The sequence below is a fragment of the Sturnus vulgaris genome, chromosome 1, assembly GCF_052056855.1.
Source record: "Sturnus vulgaris isolate bStuVul1 chromosome 1, bStuVul1.hap1, whole genome shotgun sequence".
In the NCBI taxonomy this organism is placed as follows: Eukaryota; Metazoa; Chordata; class Aves; order Passeriformes; family Sturnidae; genus Sturnus; species Sturnus vulgaris.
The window spans coordinates 60,506,891-60,533,915 of record NC_142243.1 but is presented as its reverse complement, the minus strand read 5'-3'; the positions used below and the strand labels follow the sequence as shown (position 1 = coordinate 60,533,915).

The 27,025-nt window shown below is 44.7% G+C and overlaps 1 protein-coding gene across 1 annotated transcript in view; it reads right to left on the bottom strand.

The window, feature by feature from the left end:
- TARP (TCR gamma alternate reading frame protein) overlaps positions 1–27,025 on the bottom strand; it is a 119,957-nt gene that overhangs the window by 7,052 nt on the left and 85,880 nt on the right. The window contains 1 exon segment of the mRNA XM_088167855.1: positions 3,007–3,062. Coding sequence (XP_088023981.1) covers positions 3,007–3,062 — 56 coding nt within the window.

Below are 27,025 nucleotides of genomic sequence, written 5' to 3'. Positions count from 1 at the left end.
AGAGGCTGGACATGACCCAGCCATGGGCACTCACAGCCCAGAGAGACAAACGTGTCCTGGGCTGCATCCAAAGCAGTGCAGCCAGCAAGGCAAGGGAGGGGATTCTGTCCCTCTGCTCCTCTCTGGTGAGACCCCACCTGCAGTGCTGCATGCAGCTCTGGGGATGAGGAAAGGCTGAGAGAACTGATATTGTTCAGCCTGGAGAAGAGAAGGCTTTGGGGTTGTCTAATTGCTCCCTTGCAGTACCTGAAAGGAGCCTACAAGAAAGATGGAAAGAGACTTTTTTACAAGATTATGTAGTGACGACGATAAGGGGGAATGGCTTCGCACTGAAAGAGAGTAGGCTTAGGTTAGATCTTAGGAAGAATTTCTATACTATGAGGGTGGGGAGACACTGTAACAGAGAGCCTAGAGAACTTGTGGATGTCCCATCCCTGGAAGTGTTTAAGGCCAGGTCGGATGGAGCTCTGAGCAACCTCTTTTTTTCATGTGGAAAGTGTTCCTGTCCACAGCACTGGGGTTTAAACTAGATGATCTTTAAGGTCTCTTTCAACCCAAGTCATTCTGTGATTCTATGATTTTGGCCAGAAAAGTACCAGATTTAACAACTATAATATGAACAATAAGATTCTCTTGATTAGGCTTCATGAAAGTAGAATATTTGGATTCAATCTCAGTTAATGCTGCTATTCAAAAAATAGCTTTATCCTAAGTCCTGTTTTTCTCCTTGTCTTAATGATTTTAAATTCTTAATGTGAAGTAACTACAGCCCTTTTACTCTAATGAGTCAAAATCCTTGGCCTCATGAACACGAAATCCTGCAGAATTAGAGTGATGCTTGAAAATAATTGATGTTAATCTGTGTATAGGAAAAGCATGGTAGCATTACCTACTTGATTAGGTAGGTAAGGGCTTTCACTAAAAACAGCATGCCTATCATGCCACAGATATTTCCATTGAATTATAGGTATGATTTACTTAGTCTTCTGGCATAAGTCATTAAACCAATCTTTTCTTGATATGTTAATATAGGTTTATGTATTAACCAGGCTTATAACACTTGGTAGCAGTACTTCCTCTGCCTTTGTATAGTTGTTCACTTCAGGATTATGGCATTTAAAGCACATGTGGGAAGTGGGAAAAATATTTTTGTCTGCACTTTCTATTAAAATAAATGTCTCTGCAAGAAAGGCAAAAAAAGGATCACTTCTAAGCAGTTATTAAGTAATGAGAAGAACATTTGGAGGTACTAATTTATTTCTAATGCCAAAGTGTTGTGTACGTGACAAAATAATTATGAATAAGTTATTTCACTTTTTCTAGCCTAATTCTAAAAGATTTTTTGCAATGTCCGTTGCATACTGTTCTTTGTATCTGTATTGGAAAGAAGTTTTCTTTTTTCATGCTTAATTCTCAGCTGCTTGATTCCCTGCTGATTTCTTCAGTACAGCTGGAGGAAAGCATGAGGTCTCTGAAAACTAATTCATTTTCCACCAGATTTCTAGGAGAATTATGATCAAAAGTGGCTTGAAATAGCTTCTTTTTAGGCATGTTTGCGATCCTAAACCACTGCGTTACAAATACCACAAGGATGAATGTAGGAATGGCGAGCTGGGGAGGAAAATCCTGCACAAGGAATGGTGCTGACTGAGGCTCTAAGTGGGCTGAGTGACCTCTGAGACAGTATAATGCTCATCTATATGACCACTCCCAGCTCCTATAGCTTATTGCATGAACAATATACATACAACTTACCTGAGACAATGAGTCTTGTACCTGAACCAAAGACCTTGTTGTAATACCCAGTCACAGTGACTAAAGCCTTTACAATATCACTGAGGCTCAGTTGTGTTTGCATGGGTAAATAGTACTCTTTAAAAAAAAAGTCAGATTTACTGTATAATCAATTTTTAGACCCTAGGAAAGCAAAAAAGGAGCAGTCACCTAAAATAAACTAAAGTTTAAAAAAAATAAGGGAAAAAATGTGGAATTTTTGGAGGATGTATAAGTTGTTAGATGAACAGGATTAATCTCAACTAATTTGAGTTTTCTGAAAGTTTAGGTCGACAGTGCAGATGGAACACCTTGGCTCCATCTCAGCTTTCTGGAAACAGGCAGCATCACCAAAATATGCATTTAATCGGATGTTGGCAAAGTAATTTGCTCCTTAAACACTCCCATAAGATCAGACCTAGAATTGGTGAACATTATGCAGAGATCTGAGGAGCATGAGACTATTGACCAATATTTCTGTTACCAGTAACATGAAGTAAAGCTGCATTGTTTGGAATCAAAATTCCCACTGATAAGATACACCATTTTCTGCTGGTCAAAATTAGGCAAATTATTTTCATGTCAGATGCTTAGCTGAGCCAAACTACAGGCAAGTATCACAGCACTTAGGGTTTACTTGAAGCAAAATATTTTGAATAGTAGTAATAACTGATAATAAGCATTTTCAGCAAAAGCTAGGAAGAGAGAGTAGCCTTTCGACTTTGCCTGTCTTAAAAGGTGCTACTTACTGTTCTGGGCATATCTCAGATAATTCTCTCATTTTTGTTCATAGTCAGATGCAGTCCAAAAGAGAAATGTTTTGCTTTTGAAAGAATATGTGCAACACAGAGGTTGGACGTATTATTTTCAGAATTAATTAGGAATATCACAAAGGCAAATGTCCATACTTAGAGATAAAAAACATTTTTCTGTTCTCCAAATGCTGTCGTTGCCATATTTAAATTTATTTTTATATAGAAAATCATAATGGGATAAATTATGGGTCTCTGCTGCAATAGCTGTTGTTTCCCCCATTTCAGGCACAAATACAGAACAATTACATTGTGTTCTGCAAATGGAAATGGAAATGCTGTTTAAGAGGGAAATCCTGCGAAGTATTCAGAACAGTTAGAATTAGAGAAAATTAAAATAGCAAAGGAGTTCATGCCAGCCAATATCTAGCTGTATCAAAAAGTACTTCCGAAGTAGTCAAGTTTTATATTTTGTACTTACTTGAAACTATAAGTTTAGTTCCACTTCCAAATATTTTGATGTCGGGATCCCACAGTCTTATAATGCTTATCAATATCTCCTGCACTGCACTTTTCTTGCATGGGCTACAGAAAAAGTCTCTCTGATTTAGAGGCTGGTGATAAATCTGACTGAGTGCTATAGCTGAATTTTCAACATTGACTAGAGTGCCATTTCTAGAAATAATTGAATTTTTGTAGCGAGTAAAAAGTTCTGAAAACTTTTGGTCAGAGACACAGATAGAAAATATTTAAAACTTCTCTGTAACTCTCCTCAGCAGTTTGCAATTTGACTTAATTAAAGCCACCTTGAAAATGTCATGTAGTTTCTGAGGCATTGCTGTATGCTTTATACTGAAAACAGCATTCATCCTTTTGATTGCATAGCTTCACCACAATTAAAAATAATGCAAATGCAAAAGTAAACCAGTTGCTTTCAGTAGGGCCAGGAGCTAGAGATTTATTACACTCAGGGAATTCTTCTTCCCAATCAATTTAGACCAGACCACTTCTGTCAATAAGAAACTTTTTCATTTCTCACATGATGTTCTGGGAGTTAACTTTCAAGCAGTTCACTTTTGTTTCCTAGAACAGGATGAAACCACCTCAATATTTAAATCTACCTACCAAATTGGGGCACCATGCACAGTTCACAAACAATATATGATTTACATTATATTTACAGTCTTTCATTCTTGATTATCTGAGAACCTGAACGATTCTGTGAAAATCAGTTCAATGATAATGGTACTTACCAGAGATAATTAGCTTTGTTCCCGTGCCAAAGTTTTTGACCCAGGTGCTCCACACTGTGTTTTGACTTTGCAATAAGCTAGCATGCTCTCTTGATATACCATTGATGAAGAAAATCCAAATTTTTCCCAATCATTGGTGGGAGTCTGCACGAAGGCCTGGTCCTTGACTGCTGGGAGGTAATTGGGAATTTCAGATGTGCATCTGGATGTTCAGCTAATAGCTAATGTCCTTCAGAAAACATCTCTTTCCTGAAGTGTTGTAAATTTGTTAGATAACCCCTCCACTTTTTCTTCAATTTTAGATAGCAAATAAGAACACAGAGTTCTGCATGTAAAAAAGCACGTACCTTCAGTCAAAAATCCTGCTCTTTACCAGAGGTGTACACCTGCAATTACATGACATCAAGTACTACTAGCATGGAGTTCATTTTTCCTTGTCTGAACACGGAAGAGGGAAAGGAGGGCGATCCAGCACCCAAAGCATTGTGAAGGTGTCTGTCTGCTGCATGTTGCATTTTCTTGCCCCAAGTAGGTGGTTATTGTCTGCCCATCTCTTGGAATCACTCCAGGCTTTGCTACAGCAGCTCATTGGCAGCTTTTTATATAGCAGCTGGTGAGAGGAAAAAGGCTTTTCCTTGTGCAGGCTTTTTTATAAAACAGCCCAAGATAACATCAGAGGAGTCACTACTACTGTCAATCAAACAGCTTGCATGCTTAGTTTGGCATTTAAATTTATTAAATTTAAACTCAGTTTATCTGAGTACTTCTGGGATCTCTTGTAGCATACTGACTGCAAAATTATGTTGAGAAATGATTATTTGTGGCAAGAAGGAAGAACTAGACGGTGAAGATCTTTCAGCTGAAGTAGATGTAAAAATCCTCAGTGGTCTATTTTGAAGTCTCCTGGACAGAAACATCCTAAACACAACCACAAACCAAGGAGTGATGTAGACAGAATGATGCTGACTGGTGTTTTTCCTGCCACACCCTTAGACATGCAGTGAAGGAAACCACCCACCTTGGTTCTGGCCAGACAGGATTAACTTTTTGCAGTAGAGAGGAGAGTGCATGTCTAGGACACACAGGTTATTCTACATCACCTCACCCTATTGCTGAATGGGGGGAAAGGGAGTCTCTTCTGCAGGAGAAGGGGTTCCTTCTGGTCAGGTACCTGTGGCAGAGTGAGCAGTTGGGTGATGCTGTTTCCGGGCTGGAGGGAGCAATCAGCTAAACCCAGTTTCAAGCAATCATGTGGGAATTGTATTGTATGTTGCACATTTCATTATTAACATTGTTGCTGTTATTGTTTGGTTTTTACCTCACTGCTGTTTCCAGTAAGCTGCTCTTATCTCAACCCATGATTTTTGCCTTCTGGATCTTCAATTCTCCTCTCTGGCCCTCCACAAGGGAGTAGGGGGAGCAAGCAATCATAACAAGGTTTAAAGTTTCAGTGGGAGCACTACACTGGGGAGTACATTCCAAAACCATTACAGCCTTACTTGGTGTCCGAATGGAGCATGAAATGTTGAGATAACAACAAGGCTGTCCAGAGCCAGTTGAAAACAAATTTTATCCAGGCATTTATTATATTAAGTATGGAGCCACTGGTTTCAATTTTGCTTGGTCGATTCACATGATTGTGGTACCTAACCCTATATATATCCTGTTTGTTCTCCTTGTGGTGTTCTATTTCAGAGCAGGGAGAAGGATCAGGGTTACTTTGTTGATGTATTGGGTGATATTAGCTAATGACATGACAACGTCAAGGGCAATGAGGGACATTTGGGGTGCTCTCCTACCCTTACCTTGGGCATCACCTTTGGGGGTCTATTAATACTCATAGGCAGTTTATGGAAGGAACAGGGCAGGACCATTTTCCCAAGATTTTCACCCACTTTTCCTGCTTCAGGCCAGTTACAACAGCTTTTGAGAATTTTGAATTTCCCTTGGATGTTAAGGAAAGCATGTTCTTATTGCATAGTCTGCCAGGTCCCCTCAGTGTTGCTCATACCATGTTTAGAGTCAGGGCAGAGATTTATAGGGAGGTTATTCAGAGATCTAACTTGAGCATGGGTAGTCATGAGTGCCATGAAATGTAGGAGAAAACAGGCCAGCTTTTGAAGGATTATTCTGCTCCAGTGTTTTGGAAGATCACTCTTGAACATCTGCAGGACCCTGGCAGAGGTGTAACTTACTACAATGTGCCCTGCCTACCCTCTGCTGGACACAGTTCCATATCAGACAGCATCCTCAGGGGGAAGAGGAGGAAAACAGACCAACAGGCACTGTGGCTACTGAAACTGCAGCTGAATGAGAGAAACAACCCAAGACAAAATCAGTTTGTTTAGTGAGGGATGAAGAATAGGGCACTCACAACAGGAGGAAGAGGCAAGGCCAGAGATAAACACCTTATCCAGGTCAGATGTGAGATATGTGAAAATATTTCAGCTGCCAGTCAGGAGAGCCCCTGGTGACCTGCCTGCTCTGGTGCTGGGAAATCATGGTCCACAATATGAAAGTAGATGGTAGTGAAGCCAAGCAGCTGAGATCCTTGTTCTGGGATCTGGGCATTGGCAATGGGATTGGGAAGAGGACAGAGACTTTCAGCCTCTGGAGGCACCTCCTGTCAAGAAGAAGGGAAAGGATTCTTTCATTCTCTCAAAGATGATCCAATAGGGTACCCAAGGAGGTGGAATGCCATGGAAAAATGTATCCAGTACCTGGGTGACTTAGCTGTGCTGAAGGTAATCTGTAGGGATTCAAATCACAAGCAGTCCCTTGCCCAGTGTACACAATGTAAGTGGCAGAAGTTTGTATGGAGCTTTCCATCATCATACACCAACCCTTTGGCATCCTTTTCATTGATGCCAATGAAAGAAGAAGAAACACTGCTTCAGGTGATTACTTGACTCCGACAATACGTTCATCTTTTTTCCTCCCTACCAAGCTGTGCCTAGCTGTGAAAACACTGCCCAAGACTCTGGACAGACTCAAAAGATTCAAGCATGTTAGAGAGGCAATGTCTGATGTCCTGCCAGTATGGATCACAGTCTCTTCTACTGGGACCATGCACCCCGTTGCTCGAGAGAGAGGTGCATACCAAGAGGTAACCTATACCTACCTGTATGACCACGGAGAGGGTATGGGGAAGCACCTCTGCCCTAGCAGCACAAGTACATAAGTGTGCTGGTTTAAAAAAACAGCTGGAAAACTAAACCCCATTTAAGCTTCTTTCCCCCCCCAACTTCCTCTTAGTGAGAGACTAAAAGCAGAGATTCTGATTTAAGAACCATTTACTTGAGCAAAAGCACGAATGAAATAAGAAAATGAACAGAAACTATATTAAAGTACACAAAACAAAGGTGATTTACATACAGAAGATTATTCACCAACCAAGACCCTGCACAACCTGAGACAAAGAAGGAAGTGAGACCTGGCCCCTCCTCCTGTGCACTGGGTCTCACGGCATCTGGGAAGCTCGGTAGTCTGAATGGGAGCTATGCTGCCAAAAAAACGCTGGCTCAGCCTTTGCAGCAGCAGCGGTCCCAGTACAGGGGTCTCCCTTTCCCCAGGGTAGTGGTCGTCCCAGTGGTGGTCCTGGTGGGCACTGCAGCTTGCAGTGGGGTTCTCAGCAGCTGCAGAATGAACAGAGCAGTAGCAGCAGCTGTGGCAGTAGCAGCATTTACCCCTTTTGAGTTTCCGATGGCCCTGTGTTTATTCTTTCCGATGGTGAGGTGAGACTGACTGCTTCCAGCTTCTGATGGCTCAGCATCTTCTGCTGCAACCAAGCTCCCAATTGATGTGAATGGAATGAAATAAACATGTCAGAAACTCCACTTTCTTTTTTAGCTCTATACCCAGGACAACCTCTGTAGGAAATTCTTCAAGGATAAATGCCCCTTCAATCTACAGTGGGCAAGTCCTCAGACAAAATAGGAGAGCTGTGTTACTTCTGATCCTCTTGAGGGACCTCCAGTTCATGTTTACAAGAACTGAGAAATGAGTACTATGACCAGAACAAGAGGGGTCTCTAGCCAGGTGGAGAAAAGGGACAATCATATCTACTGGACTGTCTGGATCCCATGGCCTGGCACAGGAGTGTAAGGCTTTAGTTGACACTGGCACACAGTGTACCCTGATGTCATCAAGATCTGTAGGGACAGAACCTATCTCTGTTTCTGGGATGACAGGGGGATCCCAACAGCTGACAGTACTGGAAGCTGAGGTGAGCCTGACTGGGAATGAATGGCAAAATCACCCCATTCTCATTGGCCCAGAGACCCCATGCACCCTTGGCATAGATTAACTCAGGAGAGGGTACTTCATGGACCCAAGAGGGTGTCATTGAGATTTTGGGATAGCTGCTGAGGAAGCAGAGGAAATTAGACAACTGAACACCTTGCCTGGTCTCTCAAAGAACCCTTCTGCTGTGGGACTGATGAAGGTCAAAGAACAGCAGGCACCAATCACTACCACAACAGTGCATCATCAACAACCCCGCACCAACCGGACTCCGTGACCCTCATCCATGAGATGATTCCTGAACTGGAGAGCCAGGGAGTGATCAGTAACACTCACTCACCCTTTAATAGTCCTGTATGGCCAGTGTGTAAGTCCAATGGAGAATAGAGACTGACAGTGGACTACCATGGCCTGGACAAAGTCACGCCATCACTGAGTGCTGCTGTGCTGGACATGCTGGAACTTCAGCAAGAACTGGAGCCCAAGGCAGCAAAGCAGTGCCACCATGGACATTGCTAATATGCTTTTCTCCATTCCTTTAGTAGCAGAGTGAAGGCCACTCTTTGCTTTCACCTGGAGGGGTGTCCAGTACCTGGAACTGACTGCCCCAGGGGTGGAAACAGCCCCACTATTTGCCATGGACTGATCCATACTGTACTAGAAAGGAGTGAGGCTGCAGAATACTTGCAACACATTGGTGGCATTATTGTGTGGGGCAACACAGCAAAGGAAGTTTAAACAAAGGAGGAGGAGGAAGAGGAAGAGGTCCCACTATATAATTAGCTACCAGAAAATGAAAAGTGATACCTTCTCTTTACTGATGGCTCCTGCTTTATTGTAGGGATATACTGAATATGGAAAGCTGAGGTATGGAGTCCTACATGGTGAACCACAGAAGCTATTGAGGGACAAAGTGGATCAAGTCTGTTTGCAGAGCTGAAAGCTGTCTAGTTGTGTTTAGATGTTTCTGAATGAGACAAAAAGAGCAATTGGAAGTGCAGAGGTAAATGCATCTGGGCTGCTGAACTGTGGCAGGACATCACTGGATGGGTAGAGAAGCTGGTTGAAGAAGTACATCATATAGATGCACAAGTGCCCAAGAGTTGACCACAACAGACAGGTGGAAATGCCAAAATTAAAGTGTCTGAGATGGATCTTGACTGGCAAGGATGAATTATTTCCAGCTCACAGAGCCCATGACACTTCAGGTCATCAGGGAGGGAAAAGATGCAGCCAACAGATGTGTTCTTGATCAAAGGCTGGACCTAATAATGGACATTATCTTCCAGATCATCCACGATTGGGAAACATGTGCTACAATCAAACAGGCCAAGGGAGTAAAGTTTCTGCAGGGGAATAATGGTCAAAATATAAATATGGGGAGGTCTGGCAGATTGATTGTGTCACACTCCTGCAAACCCACCAAGGCAAGTGTGAGTTCTTACAATGGTGCAAACAAACACTGGATGGCTGGAGATTGTACCCTGTGCCTCACACCACTGTCAGGGGCATCATCTTGGGCCTTGAAAAGCAAGTTCTATGGCAACATGGCATCCCAGAAAGAAATGAGTCAGACAACAGACTCATTCTAAAAATGGCCTGATAGACAGCTGGGCCAGAGAGCACAGTATGGAGTGGGTGTATCATATTGTCTCTCATGCACCAGCCTCTGGGAATATTTAATGGTACAATGGACTATTAAAAACCACATTCAAAGCAATAGGTGGTGAGGCCTTCAAACATTGGGATCTATGTTTAGCAGAGGCCACCTAGTTAGTCAACACTAGAGGCTCTACTAATTGAGCTTGTCCTGCCCCATCAAAGCCTCCACATAACAGAGAAGGGGATAAAGTCCCCATGGTGCATATGAGGAATATGTGTTAGAGTAGATAATTTGGTTTAGTCCTGCCTCAAGCAAAGGCAAGGCCATCTGTGGGATTGTTTTTGGTGAAGGACCTGGGTGCACATAGTGGGTAATGCAGAGGGATGAGGAAATGCAATTTGTTCCTCAAGGAGATTTGATTTTTGATTAAGAACAGAGCAATGTTGAATTGTGTAATATTGGCTGCTGAATGACACTGCCACTGTATGCCATAACCACCATGCACAAAAAGTATGGACTGTTCCAGATACACCAGTTGTGAACTCCTGATGCAGCTTGCAACCACCCAACACCTAGGACAGATAGAACTCACAGTCATGGACTAAATGAGCTCAACAGGCATCTTGGAGGTCTGGTGGGGTGGCACAGTTACCATCTTGTGGTTCAGATGTTGCAGGTAGTTTTTTTTGCCCTGATGATCTTTGCATTTCTATCACAGTGAGGGTCCCAGTAGGCACAGTAGTAAGTGGCAGCATCATCTGGAATTACATCTTTTATTGTAAGAACACACTGCTTCTGAAAAGAATTTCCTTCAACCAAGTATCTGCTTGCTTGAAAGCCACGTTCAACAGTAACTTTGCTTCCTGAAACAAACAGAAGCCTCTCTGGAGCTTCACCCTCCTTCTGCTTATACCAGTGTATGATGATGTTATCAAATTTTCCCTCTAATGTTTGAATTTCACATGTCATCCGTGCACTTCTTTGGAGCTTGGTGATGGATATAGGACTCTGCATGGGAATTTCCTGTGCAAATCCATCTAGGAAAGAGAAAAGGAGAAATTATGTCATTGGCTGGAATTCAGGGATTTGGAAAGATGCCTGTTAGCAAAGCCATGGAGGAAAGTAGGAAAATAAGGAAGTACTTACAAGACCAAGAGGCTGTGGCCACAAGCACTACCAGCAGCAGCATGTTTGCTTGTCACACTTTGTTTTCAATGAGACTCAGAGGAGGATGAAAGGGACTTCAAATGGGAACTGTGTTGCATTGAGGGAGGAAGTGGCTCTCTTGAATGGTCTTCAGTGATGACTCTTCTGTGTGCAAGCAAATGGGGTGTCTTTGCAGAAAACCCTCTCCAACCTGCCAAATATTAAAATTGGTAAAAAGGCTGTAGTCCTGTCTGCTTTTCAAGTAAATATGGGAAATATTGATAAAATCTAAGAATTGTGGCCCTATAAAACCCTAGTCAAAGCCACCAAGAAAAGGTTGCAAGCAAGAGCATGTCCAGGTATGTATGGTGGAGGGAAGGTTTCAGCCTGGAGGTTACCCTGGTGGGCAATGAGTGTGTACTTCACCTGAGGTGTGCAGACAGGTGCACAGTGTCAGAGCAGGTGAGAACTGCCTTTTCCTACTTCAGCTTGGTCACCTAGATGCAAGGTGCAGGAGTGCCCAGGGTGCCCCCGTGCTGGTGCTGCCCTCCACCAAAGCTGAACACCATCAGTGGCTGCAGAAGCTCGTCTGTGGGGACTTGCCTTTGCTTTGGTTTAGAGTGCGGGAGGAAGTGCTCAGCCGCAGGATTTCAGTTTCACAGCTTAGCTGAGAGGCAAGCATTTCTTGGAAAAAACGATGGAAAATAAAAGAGAGCAGCTGTTGTCAACAGCCATTGCAGAGAGGCATCTTGATGAGTGGGTCTGATGCTGTGGGGTGATGGGAGACAAGATGAGCTGCTTGGTTCTCCCTCCTGTCACTCGCCGATGGTAATCATGTTGATTAGTGGTTTGGAAAGGTGCATGTGAATGCAGAGCTCTGAGGAGGGGCAGGCAAGGAGAGACAACTGCCTCTGTGTGGTGGCAGTGGAAAGAATTCTCCTCTTCCCAATAAATAAATGTGGGAAGGCCTGCTTAATTTTCCTGCAGGCCACCCACAGGTGAAGGGAGGGGGAGCCAAGGAAGGGATCATTTATCCCAGCAGTCTCCTACATGGACAACTGTAGCTAATCAGAGTGAAAACTGCACTGGCTGTCGTATGTTGAGGATCTGAAATCAAGCTGCAGTTGCCAAAAACTGTTGCTGTTGCCGTGTATGAAACAGTAGCAGTACATTGCCATTTTTCTGATCACAAAGCAGAAATCTGTCAGGCACCCGATTTCCAATGAAGAGTAAAGGAATCTGTCAGTGACTGGATAGCACACGATTAAATGCCTGATTTACAGACACTGTTTAGTTTTGTACTGCAAGCTTTCTAACACAGTAAGTCTCCAAGTAGGAATAATTACTGACCAAACATGTCAGTAGACATGCCGTGGCTGGAATATTGTTTTACAAAATACCTTTCCAGGTTCAAGTTATCACTAAACTATTACTGCCACTGATGAAGTGGCCAAAAATCTATTTTGCAAAGAGCTTTGTTATCTACAGTTATCTAAATAACTTCCTCCTTGTACATCAATGCTGACTAATCCTGATTCCTTCTTCAGCTTCCTGTCTGTAAATGGTTTCCAGGATTAGTGGCTCCGTCACCTTCCCTGACTGTAGCTCTCTAGGTCTTCCTTTTCTCTTGAAAATAAGAGTGACATTTGCTTTCTTTTATGCTCCAGGAACTTGTTCAGATTGTTGTGACCTTCCTAAGGTGAGTAAGAGTGTCTTTGCAAAGACATTGGCCAGCTGCCTCAGCACTTGTGGATGTAATCCACAATCCATGTAATGGACTTAGGTGTGTGCAGTTTCAGTGCTCACTAGCCTGATCCTCCTCCACCAAAGGCTGTGTCTGTCTTGCTCCAAACTTTCCATCTGGTCTCAGGGGCCTGGAATACCTGAAGACCATTCTGATGGGTAAATGCTGAGGCAAAGGACATGCTGAGTACCTCAGGTTTTTCCATGTTGTACACCATCAGTTTCCCTGCCTCATCCAGCAGCTTCCCCATGCTGCTGCTGTATTTGGAGAATCCTTTCTTGTTCCCCTTTACCTCATTTGCCAAATTCAATTCTAGCTGTTTTGTTGCTTTCCTAAGCCCATTCCTGCATGGTTGAACAGCAGCTCCATACTCCTTCTGGATCGCCTGCCCCTGATTCCATCTCCTTTATACTTCATTTTTATACCTGATTAAAGTCAGAAGACTTTTGCTCACTCTTGAGGAACTCCCATTGCCTCTACTTGGTATTCTAGGTGTCAGACTGGTCCTTTCTTGAACTTGGAGAAGATTCTTGACATCAACTAGCATTCCTGGACACTTCTCTCTAGGGTTGTATCCAATGTGATGCTTCCAAGTAGATCTCTGAAGAACTTTAAAGTCTGTTCTCCTGAAGTCCAGGGCTGAGGTCCTGCCTTTTGCCCTACTGCTTTCTTTCAGGAATCTGAACGCCATTGGCTCATAGTCAAGGCTGCCCTGACCTTTCCATCCACAATAAGGTCCTGGTTTGGCTGCCCAATCACCCATGTCAGGAGGTTGCTGCCAACTCACTCCTGAAACCTCCCAGACTGGTTGTGAGAAATTCTCAGATCCCACAATACAAGGCAGGCTGACTGAAGTTAACATCTGAGGTCACATGTACTACAACCTGTTTTTCAAATAGTTGAGGAGGACAGAAACATCCATAGCAAGATATTTTATACTCAAATCACATAGAAACTTTAGCAAAAATATGTTCAGAGCCTGTAGAGCTATAAAGCCATCACTGTGGAGGTATTCGTGCTCACTTTTTAAAAGATACTGAACGTGTGCACTCCAATTCAGAAAATGTAAGACATAAAAGTATCTCAGTGTTTTGACCTAGCTTTCAGGGAAATGCCAGCTTTCCTGGAACCCGTTTTTGATTGTAGAATCTGATTTCTAAACCTCAGTACACTTAACCCAAAGGCTCCGAGAGTTTCTGCTTGTCTGTGGCATAGCTCATGGCTGAGGATTTCAATTTATGTCTTGGGCATATCAAATGAGGAATTGTGACAGTAAAATTAGGTTTTCTGGGCTGCTGTAGGACTTTTTAGTGACTAAAATGCAAAGGAAAGCAAAATAAAAAGATGAAGGAGGATATGCAAGATCAGCTGGTCTTCCCCCCTTCTTTCCTATTCCTGTCTTTTTTTCAAGAGAAAATACTGAGGGATGAAGAAATGTTGCTCCACTTGCTAGAATTCTATCAGAGAAGAGAAATCTGTAGCTCACACACAGAGACAGACGGTGTTCACTGTCAGGTGAGTACTTTCAGTAAAATCCAGCCTTCATTTTAAGAGCAATGTTTCATATACTTATCTTAAAGTGACAGGAGGGCTTCACTTTCTGGATGTTGCAGACAAATCTGAGTATTGAAATGATATGCTGATTGTCAACATCAGATATTTAACACTTGTCGTAAGACATTGTTTTTCTTCTCCTGCTGCAGAAAGTCGTGAATGGGGTGGAATAAGGAAGTATTTGCACTTATAGCAGAGTTCACAGCTTGCGGTTCAGAGCACAAAGAGTTTTTGTAAGACTTATCTTCGCCCAGCTAACGCTGTGATCCCAATACCAGTAGGCACAGTAATACACGCCGGAATCCCTCTGTGTTAAAGAATTTATCATGAGATGATATATGGCCTGAGTAGGATCGCTCCGCACTTGCATTCTATTTCTGTCTCTGTTGTCGTCAAACTTGGGGCTCCCTCCCGTCTCGTACAATATCCTCTGGGGCTGCTCTCCGGGAATCTGCTTGTACCAGTGCACCACGTCCTTGCTCCCCAGCCTACAGGACATGCTGGCAGACGTGCCCTTCATCCGTGCCTGCAGCTCCGGGGTCTGCCCTGGCACTGACTGCGTGTCCACACCTGGAATTGAGGGCAGAGAAATCGCATGAGCGGAGAAACTCCTGGGGTTTGGAAACAGGCTAATGTGCACTCTAGACAGGAAGGAGAAAGGAGAGGAAAAGGGTCTTACAGGACCAAAAGGAAATTGCAAGAAGGACTGGAAACAGCAACATACTGCCCATGCAGATTAGACCTGAAAATGAAATAAATAGAAACAAAAATGTCATAAAGCCTTTCAGGTGGACAAAGTATCAAATGACTGGGAGGAGGAAATTACTCACTCAGCACATCCAATGGTTGTTCTTGTGTTCAACGCGCTACCACAGAGGGTGTTAAATTTCCTGACAAGCTAAACCATGGCAGGAACAGCATAGAAAGGACAAAAAACACTCAATCTGAAAAAAAAACTTCTTCATCTGTCTACCTACCACATTTATATCAGACTTACCTACTGTGAACACACATAAAAACTCAAGTTGTTCATCCTGGCCCTTTTTTGTCCTCTTCTCAGACACCTCAAAGCTGTCCCAGAAGAATGTTCCACCAGCCTTTCCTTAGAATTTCAGAGAATCATAGAATAATAGCATGCTTTGTGTTGGGAGGGACCTTAAATATCATCTGGCTCTCACCTCCACCCCATGGGCAGCGATGTCACCCTCTAGGCCAGGTCACTCAGGGCCCCATCCAACCTGGCCTTGAACACATCACGGGATGGAGCTTCTAGATCTTCTGTGGGTTGTCTGCTCCAGTGCCTCACAACTCTCAGAGTAAAGAATTTCTTCCTAACATCTAGTTAAAAGCTCCTCCACAGTTTAAAACTCCTCCCCCTTCTTCTATCACCATCTGCCCATGTAAAAATTTGTTTTTCATAAGTGCCCTTTGTGTGCCCAAGGGCCGATGCTGGGCTCAGCATTGTTTAACTTGTTCATCAGTGACTTGGGGGAAGGGGCAGATGCCTCCTCAGTTCACTGACAGCACGAAGCTGGGAGGAGTGGCTGATAGCCCAGAGATCTGTGCAGCCCTTCAGAGGGAGCTTGACAGGATGGAGGGATGGTCAGGCTACTTCCCCCCTGAGGGCATCTGCCTGCAGCCGTGTGGCAAATGGTGCAGTTGTGCAGTGCTGCTCTAAGTCAGCGTGGAATTTATGAGGCTGGTTGAGGATAACATGAGCTGGGCTCTGTGCTGCTCTTAGACCTGGCCCGAGCAAAGGCTCACAGCCAAAGGATGCCTGGGGCAAAGTGGAGATCTCACAGCCCCGTGTTGCTCCAGCAGGGCACAGAGCAGCACCTGCACCTGTGTACCAACCCTTGTCCTCACTCTCCCTTCACCCTGGAAATTGGGTCTGATGAGAAGGAAAGGCACACAAAACTCTCTGGAAAAGATCAGAAAGCAAAGGCTGCCACAGACATTGGAGGGGGGACAAAGAGGTTATTTTCTCTCTTGTGTTAGCTATAAATTCTGACCAAAAATAAGTGACGCTCAAATTGACATATTTAACTTTCATGCCCCTTGGAATGCAAATGAGGAAGAACATGAGATCTGTAATACATGTATGACCAAAGTTACCAAACCCCATCTACAGCATGTGATTGTTCCATCTCATTGGAAAGGGCCAAAAATTTATAGTATAAAAGGGGCGGTTTGGAGAAGAAAGAGGTGGAGGGGCAGAAAAAAGTTTTGCCTGCTTCAGATTGGTTGATGGACTGTGTCTCTCCTCCTCTTCTGAGGGGAAGAATCTTGATTAAATTTGCACCTCCAACTGCATAGGAACAGGCCTAGGAATACTTAATTATGTTTATCTATCTATCTATCTTAGGAAAAAAAGGCAGCTGTTAATTCCACTGTGCATCAAGAACTACAGATACATAAAATGCCGTGTAAACATTTGATTGCACTGACTAGCCATGACACATTTCTTTTGAAGATCTTTGCACTCCTTTAACTCTCTCAGGTTGTTGCATGAAGTAAGGAGTTCCTCTGGCAGTAGTGTCCTGTCTTCAGCGAGGTGGTTGCACCTCTATGTGAGTGACTGCCTTCCTTGATAATGGGCTTGTAGCGCCACATAGGAAAAATACAGCTGGTGGCTCTATTGCAAGACAGCCCCAGTGGCTGTGGCAAAACCAGAGTGAAGCATGCATTTCTACCAGACAGATATTTGCTGGTTCTTGCTTGTTTCTTGTACTTTCCCTTATTTCAAAGGCTGAAAATGTGTCCCTCAAAGACTTTATAGCAAATGGTCCCTTGAGCAACAGCCATCATACATCTTGCTCCTCCCTGAGAAAAATTTCACATTTTCTGACCCAAAGAGAGAATCCCCCAGATCTTTTTTAGGTCTTTGTCAACCACACTGTACACAAATAAATCCCATGTTACAATTAGTATAGAAAGTTAGTATTCTTCTGTTGTTGTTGTGATGAATACGTGAGTTTGTGTCAGGTCCTGTAGTGCAGATATATCTACAATGAAAGAATAAAAAAAGAATTCACATGGACAGGGGGTTGTGAATATCCTTGCCACATGACATTTCACTGCAGCTCTCCTCACAGTTGTCTGGCTGAGCAGTGCTGTATCACCATTTCTATATGTTCCTTGGTTTAATCTGCAGCTTCTCCTTGTAAATGGTCTTCACAACTCTTTCTTGGAACAGTCTTTTCAGGTGTTGCCCAGTGTAATAGATCCTTGCCTACGAAAGTAATTTTCATGGTAACCATTAAGATGGGAGTCCCTACTGGTGAGTATCACCTGTGTCTCCACCATCACCTGTATTTGAAGTCTCCCAGGCTAGATCTTAAATGCAAATATCCTTCTTCTATGCTCCCTCCCCAATATTGCTTCACTTTTGCTTTCTCAGAGTGTATTTGGGAAAGTCTGTATTTTTCAGAGATGACCTGTGTTACTATATAATTTAGCTGTAATGCCATCACCCACAGGAGTGATTTTTCCCAGCACAGAGCATTATACCACCTAAGTTGTAGCACATCTTTGCTTTTCTCCTTGTATGATACTCATGTAAACATACTCAGCATAAAAGTGTTGGGGTGTTTTAGAGGCAGGAAAGTGCAATTATGATTCTCTGTGTTTGACAGAAAGCCTGCTCCTCAGGGCACGGGCAGCTTTCTGCACCTGCTAGCTGTGTGGAAATGCCAGTAGGCACAGTAGTAGGTACCTTCATCATCGGAGTTGATGGCATTGATTGTCAAAGTGCAGACATTTGTACCTGTCTTTGAAGAAGAATACTTGTGCTTGTCCATCTAGAAAAAAAAGAGAGAAAACAGAACAAACCCTCTCAGCTTGCTGTTCATTCACCCACATGTTTCATTGCACTGCCCTGTGTCACGGTGACAAAGGGAACATACAAAGGAGACCAGGCTGCAGCCAGGGCCAGGAGAGGAAGCAGCAGCATCCTGAGGGCTCCTGCTTGTGACTGCCCTCAGGAGGAAGTTAGCAGCACTCCCAGCAGGGGCAGATTGCAGCAACTGAGGAAAGGAAATGACTCACATGGGCCTTTGGAGACGTTGTCCTGGCAGGTGTTTTTTTGAGATAAACTGATTGAACCCTGCTAAATTAACAGATTATAGCTTTACACAAGTGGCACAAACCTCTCCCTCTTTCCCTCCCTCCCCCTTCCAATTACCTTATCTATAAAGTAATTTTGTAGTCTGAAGCAAATTTTACCACTTCTTTAGACTAGTTGAAAGCTTCTAAGCAATGCCTGGACTTTTCCTTGGCCAAGGAAATGGATTTTTCCTCAGGTTGGCTGCCAGTAAAACATAAAATAATAAAACTCAAATCATGGAGCTAAATGAATTGGAGGGGTGTGGAATTACTGCTAATGACATAGATTGAATATTGAAGACCAGGAAAATACACAGCAGACATTTGGGAGCTCAAAAGCAGGATTGTTGTGTTTGTGACTGTTTCTTGTCACAGGTAAGGTGAGATGCTACATCTCAGAGCAGCTTCTCCAAATGCTGGAAAGAATCACAATGCAAAGAAACACAAATGCTTTGCAACTCCTATAGGCCTAGTTTAAAATAAAGACAATTAGGTCAAGCAAAATATAGAAATTATTTTGTGTAATTCAAAGTAATTTTTCAGATGCAAGGCCAGTTCTTGTTCCCTTGAAAAGAAAACTAAACCAATTCCCCTTTTCCTGTTGTCATGTCATTTTACTTATGTTAGCCAGTTTGTTGTTGTTTTTTTTCCCCAAGAATTTTCACACAGATTCAGCAACTGCTATCCTACAGTTGTGCCAGGAATCTGATCTTACAATCTCCTGTGAAATGCAACTGGTCCTCAGTGCTCGGTGTGCTCTGGAGACCCCATGCTGGAGACTGGCAATACTGGATCCTTTGGGATAGGAACACAATGGTCCTGTGACTTTATCTATATGTCATTTGTCCATAAACAGAAAGAGCTGAAATAACTCAAAGGAATGTCCTTCTGTTTGCAAAAATAAAAACATCTGCTCTGTAGCTGCAGTCTTGCTATGCTGGATGAGAAACCCCACTGAAGTCAATTAGGAGACTTATGTTTTAACCTAAATGAAAATTTGATCAACTCCAGACAGAAAGGAAAGAGAAAATAAAACCAGATTCTCAAGTGACAGAGAAGTATAAAATGGGTATATTGCATCTGCAGTCTTGACTGGTGCTTCAAGTTTATTTTCACTTATAACCTTCTATTCTGCCACCTAAATGACAGATCTGGGGTTTTATTCCAAAGATGTAGCTTGAAGGGTAGTGGGAATAGAAAGATTTTTCCTGCTTTTAGCAGGACCCTGCTTTTAGCCAAACCTGTCCTCTTATAAACCCACTCAGAGGTAATCCATCCTGACCCCAAAAATGCCATTTTTGCTTGAAAAGTGAAATAACAGGTCTGCAGGTACTGGCCGTAGTGCTCAGCAGCATCCTTTGTGTCTGGCTGTCTGTGCAATCTGATTCAAAGCTTTTGGGAAGAGTAGGGTGGCAGCGTTCCTGCGTGTTGTCAAACGCTTGAGGTTCTTATCTGGAAAGCAGGGCATGTCTTTGTGCAGGTCCCCTGTGGCTTTCTACTACTGTGCATCCCAACTGGCACAGTAGTAGGTGGCAGAGTCTTGCGGCGTTACTTTGCTCACTGTCAGGATGAAGACAGATTTGCTGGGATCCTTCTCAACAGTAAACTTCCCCTTATCAGACTGATTTTCAAGGAAAAGCTTGGAGGACATGTAGGCAACACGCTTGGGAACTCCATCGACCTTCTTTTGGTACCAGTGAATAAAAACTTTTCTAAAATCAGGATTGGAGACATGGCAGTGGATTATCACTGTTTCGCCTTCTGGCTTGGTGATGGATATAGGGGTTTGCTGCAAGTCCTGTGCAGAGCCACCTGTGGCAATGAAAGAGAAAAAATAGAGAAGCTGACATAAGAGAGCATTTCCCACTTTTCCACTGGTGGATGTGCAGGAAGCAGGATGAGCAGGGCACATACAAGAAAAAACAGTTGTCAGGAAGAAAGTGCTCAGCAACCACATCATCAGTGCTCTTCTTAAGGCTTCCTTACACAGGGCACAGGGTCAGGGTCAGCCTCAAGAGGGGGTGAAGCAGATCTGAGTGGCAGAAAACCATCCAATGAGGCTGTGCCAGCTACAAGTTCAATAATGATGCATGAGCCATTTCCTATTAACTCTCAAACAGAAGGGAAATAAACCAAACAAACAGACAACCTCTCCCTCTGCCCCAAACCCAAAAAACCACTCATCTCCAAAACCCATCCTTGTAAGAAGAGAGCTCACTACTGAGAAAAACTTATTTTTTTCCTTCTTTTTTTATTTCCACAAGGAATTTATCTGGATGATGAGTAGAGTCACCTTTTTTTTTCTCCTTTGCTTGTTACACTGTGAGCCTTGTTCTTCAAGATAAGATACCAGATAAGGTACTAGACAGAGATCAGCTTAATTTCTTACCTCTCTTACAGACCAAGGTTCTGTAGATGATTTTTCATCTCATGATGATACCTCCAAAATTCTTCTTTTAACAATTCATCCTATTTATTTTGAACATTGAACATCACATAGGATCCTGTAATATAGCTTCTACCAGAAATCCCTCTTCCTACAGTCATTGTTTGGAGTTATCCAATACAGCAAAAAAAGTCCCAGTGTTTTCAGACTTTTACTAATGACTCCAATAATTAAAAAATCATAAATATACATAAAAAGTATGTCTGACCAGCAATGATCTTCCACTATCTGACCCTACAGCTTCTGGTTTTCACATTACTCAATAGGTGGGATTTATCTCTGCCTATCGAGGCCACGGTCTTCATAGTCAGGCTTTTCCCATGGTCTTGGCACCCTTACAGATTTTAGCAAGCTGAAATGTGAGTGCAGCTCTCTAACTTAAATGGAGGTGTTTTGTAGTATAAACTTGTATGGCATGTCATCAGCATTAATACACTCACTTCCGTGTTCTTATGTTCTGAAACCAGCAAGAGGGCCCTTTTTAGAAAATGCTTTCTATGCATCTAGTGTAGTTTATTGTTGCAGACCACTAAATTTTTAAATAAAAATAGTGATTAAAACTATTCAACAGGTGATTGGCCCTTCCAAAGCCAAATGAAGCACATGGGCCTAAGTATTTTCATATCAGCATTAATTAAACAAACCAGAACCTCTTTTAAAATAAAAAGGTTGATACACAGATCTGAAAACCTGCTAATGAACAGCAGTCTTACATGGCTATCTCACATCTCCACTGCTTTCTCATCCAGATCATCGACAAAAATGTATAATGACAATTTACTGTTACACTGTTGCTATTGGGGTTCTTAGTTTTTAAAGTAGAAACAAATTGATTACACAGGATACAATTTTCCCAGCATAATGAAGTAATTCCCACACTTCCTAATTCACGTCCCAAGTTTATTTGAGTTTGTTTGATTTATTCAAGGTCCAAGGGGGCTTCTTATGAGTCTGCTAAGTATGTATATTTAAGTTCCATATTTCTGTGAATAGGTCTTGTTTGTACTTGGCTTTTATCTGATAAATATATCACAGCTTAGCAGCTTCTCCCAGCTGCCTATTAATTGTGTGTCTTACCTCACATCACTCAACAGCCTCAGAGAGAGGAGTCAACAACCTAGGGAGGGACAGACAGCATCCTGCAAAGTAGGATACTTTGTAAGATACCTCTCATTAACTGTTGGAAAGACTGCACTTGTATGGAATTATTTTGGAATAGTAAGAGGGGGCTGCAGCAGACAGAGCTATGTGGCTCCTGGAATGGCCCCTTGGAAATCCCAGGTGTGCAGTCCCCTCTGTCTCCTGCCCAGGTCTTCAACTGAAGATAGTTTGGGAAAGACTCTCAGTTAGAAGTGGGTTTCTCTCATAAGGATTCTCCAGCATTTACTCTGCCATTTCTAATTCACTCCTGGACATCAATTTCTTTTTCCATTTCTCTGGGGTTTGCATCTGTAAAGTTGCTTATCCTGGGCTAAAACTTGGAAGCTGCCATGGGACATGTAAAATCAGCAATTTCATCTAAAATTCCCTCTTTCCTCTTAGTCATTTAGGATTGCTCTTCTCCCTTCCTCCTTTTCCCCACCTTGGATGTCTCCAGTTCCCTATTGTCTTGGTTTGAAAGACAGGTATGGTCTAAGGAAAGGCAGGAGCCCCTTTTCTGCGATGCAGAGTGCAACCCCCTTCCCTTTTAATTATTTTAGGTCTAATTCAGACACCTTCAGGCAGGAGATATGGGGATAAGAATAACAGTTCTTTACTGGTATCTAACAAAGCAGAAAAAACAACAACAGCTATAAAAATTGGCAACAGAAACAGTCTAGCTCCGCTCCAGTCCCTTCTGGCCGCAGGCCGTCTCCCTGTGCTGTTACCGGTGCTGTGGGGGCAGGGCAGGTCCCGCGCAGTTGAAGAGGGCTGGGTGATGGCGGCCGCGGCCCAGGGGAGAGAGAGGATGGGGAAAGTGACTCCCCCCTCACGGTGTCGGTCGTGGTGCTCAGCAGAGTGTCCGGAGGTAGTAGGGTGAGCTGGGAGAGCCGCGGAGCGATGTCCAAAGGCAGGGAGCGTGGATCTCAGCGCTGGGATGGCAGGGGAAGATGCCAGAGCAGAGCCCAGGTTGTCTTCCCACTCCACGAGCCAAACGAGAGCGAGAGCCCCGCTCCAGACCCCCCTATCCCACCTTTCCTTTTCTGGTTCCCCCCCCCTCCCCCTCCAGCCACCCCCCTACGAGAGAACATTATCTGTCGTTTTAAGGTGTAGCCACAATTACTTAGCATAACAATGGGAGAAAATTCCACTGAAAGAAAAGGTCATAATCCAACCTCCAACATTATCCGCCCCTGAATTTCTCCCATACTAATATGCTATATCAAATTAAACTGTTACATTATATATACATACATGCAGTTAGAGACATAGGCACAGTACTATAGGTATTTCACCCTAAAACAAGGTCTCCTTGGGGTATGCATCTGGTCTTTCCATTCTTTTGCATCACCCACCAGGTGCAACCTGGTCCTTGAGCGAATACAACTCCATGGATGGGATTGTCTTTGCTGGAGGCAGGATTCACCCAAACAGTTTTTCCTAGCATACCTCTCATGTGTACCACTGGAACCTTATCTCCATTTGATATTCCCAAGGGCTCAGATTGGGCAGGGCCTGCTCAGTTAGTGGAACCTCGGGTGTTCACTAACCAGGTGGCCTTTGGTAGATTAATCTCCCAGTTCTTGAAAGTTCCCCCACCCAGTGCCTTCAAGGTGGTTTTAAGCAGGCCATTGCACCGTTCAACTTTCCCTGCAGCTGGTGCATGGTAGGGGATATGGTACACCCACTCAATGCCGTGTTCTCTAGCCCAGGTGTTTATAAGGCTGTTCTTGAAATGAGCCCTATTGTCTGACTTAATTCTCTTAGGGGTACCATGCCTCCAAAGAACTTGTTTTTCCAGGCCCAGGATGGTGTTCCGAGCAGTGGCGTGAGGCACAGGGTAGGTCTCCAACCATCCAGTGGTGGCTTCCACCATGGTCAGTACATAGCGCTTGCCCTGGCGAGTTTGAGGCAGTGTGATGTAATCAATCTGCCAGGCCTCTCCATACTTATATTTGGACCATCGTCCCCCATACCAGAGGGGCTTCACCCGCTTGGCTTGCTTGATGGCAGCGCACGTCTCACAGTCATGGATAACTTGAGAAATACTGTCCATGGTTAGATCCACCCCTCGGTCTCGTGCCCACTTATAGGTGGCATCTCTGCCCTGATGACCTGAGGCATCATGGGCCCATCGAGCCAGGAACAACTCTCCCTTGTGCTGCCAGTCTAAATCTATCTGCGACACCTCTGACTATGCAGCCTGATCTACCTGCTCATTGTGTCGGTGTTCCTCATTAGCCCGACTCTTGGGGACATGGGCATCTACGTGACGGACTTTCACAGGCAACTTCTCTACCCGGGTGGCAATGTCTTTCCATTCATTGGCAGCCCAGATTGGTTTTTCCCTACGTTGCCAGTTAGCCTTTTTCCACCTTTTCAGCCATCCCTACAGAGCATTGGCTACCATCCATGAATCAGTGTAAAGGTAGAGTTTTGGCCACTTCTTTCTTTCAGCGATGTCCAGGGCCAGCTGAACAGCTTTGAGTTCAGCAAGTTGACTCGATCCACCTTCTCCTTCGGTAGCTTGTGCGACCTGTCGTGTGGGGCTCCATACGGCTGCTTTCCACTTCCGGTTCATCCCCACGATGCGGCAGGAACCATCAGTGAAAAGAGCATAGCATGTTTCATCTGCTGGCAGTTGGTTATACGGTGGGGCTTCTTCGGCCCGGGTCACCTGTTCCTGTTCCTCTTCGTCGGCAAGACCAAAGTCTTCCCTTTCCGGCCAGTTGGTAATTATCTCCAAAATCCCAGGGTGATTCGGGTTTCCAATATGGGCACGTTGTGTGATGAGGGCAATCCATTTACTCCATGTGGCGTCAGTGGCATGGTGGGTTGAGGGAACCTTTCCTTTAAACATCCAGCCCAGCACTGGCAGTCGGGGTGCCAGGAGGAGTTGTGTTTCCGTGCCAACCACCTCTGAGGCTGCTTGGACCCCTTCATAGGCGGCCAAGATCTCCCTCTCCGTCGGAGTGTAGTTGGCCTCGGACCCTCTGTAGCTTCTGCTCCAGAACCCCAGTGGTCGGCCTCGCGTCTCACCAGGCACCTTCTGCCACAGGCTCCAGGACAGAGCATGGTTCCCGGCTGCAGAGTAGAGCACGTTCTTCATATCTGGTCCCGTCCTGACTGGGCCAAGGGCTACTGCATGAGCGATCTCCTGCTTGATCTGGGCAAAGGCTTGCTGCTGCTCAGGGCCCCAGTGGAAATTGTTCTTCTTGCGGGTGACCAGGTAAAGAGGGCTCACAATCTGGCTGTACTCAGGAATGTGCATTTTCCAAAAGCCTATGGCACCTAGGAAGGCTTGTGTTTCCTTCTTGCTGGTTGGTGGAGACATTGCAGTGATCTTATTGATGACCTCACTGGGGATCTGGCGCCGTCCATCTTGCCACTTTACTCCCAGGAACTGGATCTCTTGGGCAGGCCCTTTGACTTTGCTCTTTTTAATGGCGAAGCCGGCTCCCAGCAGAATCTCAATGATCTTTTCTCCTTTCTGAAATACTTCCATTGCCGTATCCCCCCACACAATGATGTCATCAATGTACTGCAGATGTTCTGGAGCTCCACCCTTCTCCAGTGTAGCCTGGATCAGCCCATGACAGATGGTGGGGCTGTGTTTCCACCCCTGGGGCAGTTGGTTCCACATGTATTGCACACCCCTCCAGGTGAAAGCAAACTGAGGCCTGCACTCTGCTGCCAGAGGAATGGAGAAAAATGTATTGGCGATGTCAATGGTGGCGTACCACTTTGCTGCCTTGGACTCCAGCTCGTACTGCAGTTCCAGCATGTCCGGCACGGCAGCGCTCAGCGGTGGAGTCACCTCATTCAGTGCACGATAGTCCACTGTCAATCTCCATTCTCCTTCAGATTTACGCACAGGCCAGATGGGGCTGTTGAAGGGTGAGTGGGTTTTGCTGACCACCCCTTGGCTCTCCAGCTCACGGATCATCTTGTGGATGGGGATCACGGCATCTCGATTCGTCCGGTACTGCCGGCGGTGCACTGTTGAGGTAGCAATTGGCACCTGTTGCTCTTTCACTTTGAGGAGTCCCACTGCAAATGGGTTTTCTGATAGCCCAGGCAGGGTGTTCAACTGCTTAATGCCCTCTGCTGCCACAGCAGCTATTCCAAAAGCCCACCTGAGTCCCTTTGGGTCTTTGTAATAGCCATTCCTGAGGAAGTCTATGCCTAGGATACATGGTGCCTCTGGGCCGGTCACAATTGGATGTTTCTGCCACTCTTTCCCAGTCAGGCTCACCTCAGCCTCCAGCAGAGTCAATTCCTGAGATCCCCCTGTAACCCCGGCAATTGAAACAGGTTCCTTTCCGACATGTCCCGATGGTATTAATGTACATTGTGAACCAGTGTCAACCAATGCTCTGTGTTCCTGTGGCTCTGATGTGCCAGGCCATCGGATCCACACCGTCCAAAAGATCCGGTTTTCCCGTGCCTCTCCCTGGCTAGAGGCAGGGCCCCTCTAGCCCTGGTTATTATTTCTCTCCTGGGCATACATACTGGAGGTTCCTTCAAGGGGATCTGACAGATCATCCTCCCTTCTGTAATACCCTGCACCTCCATGGGAGGCTGAGGCTACCCTCACTTTAGTGGAGTTCCCTCTGTTGGTGTTCCCCTCCCTGAGTTGGCGCACCCGTGCTGCCAGGACAGAAGTGGGTTTCCCATCCCACCTTCTCATGTCTTCCCCGTGGTCACGTAGAAAAAACCACAGGTCAGCACGTGGGGTGTACCCTCTCTCCCTAGCTGGGGGGCGTAGGGCTCTACTTTTGGGGTCCATGACTCTTACTGGTGCTGCACTGATCTTCCTCACCTCTTCCCTTATCTCCTTCATCTCCTCCTTAAACTCCTCTCTGAGGTCCTTAGCCACAGCAGAGACATGAGCCTGCACTGGGCCAGCCATCATACTCTGATAATTCCTGAGCCTGTTGGCAACAGAACCCACTGTCACTTGGTTGGTATCAGCATCAATCATTGCAATAAAGGGGGTATATTGAGATGGGCCCAGGTTTGCCAGATCCCACAACATCTGCCCTGTGCACCTGACCTTGTCAGGGTCATTGTCATGCTGTCCATCCCTCCCAAAGAGCACCTCCAGGACTGCCACTTCTCTCAGCTTTTGGATCCCTTCCTCAAGGGTATTCCAACGTGTTCTCTGGTGGTACTCCTGCATTCTTTCCCTGTGGACAAATCTCTCTCTCACACTCATTAAAAGTCGCTCCCAGAGGGAAAGGAGACCTGTCTCCCTTACAAATACCT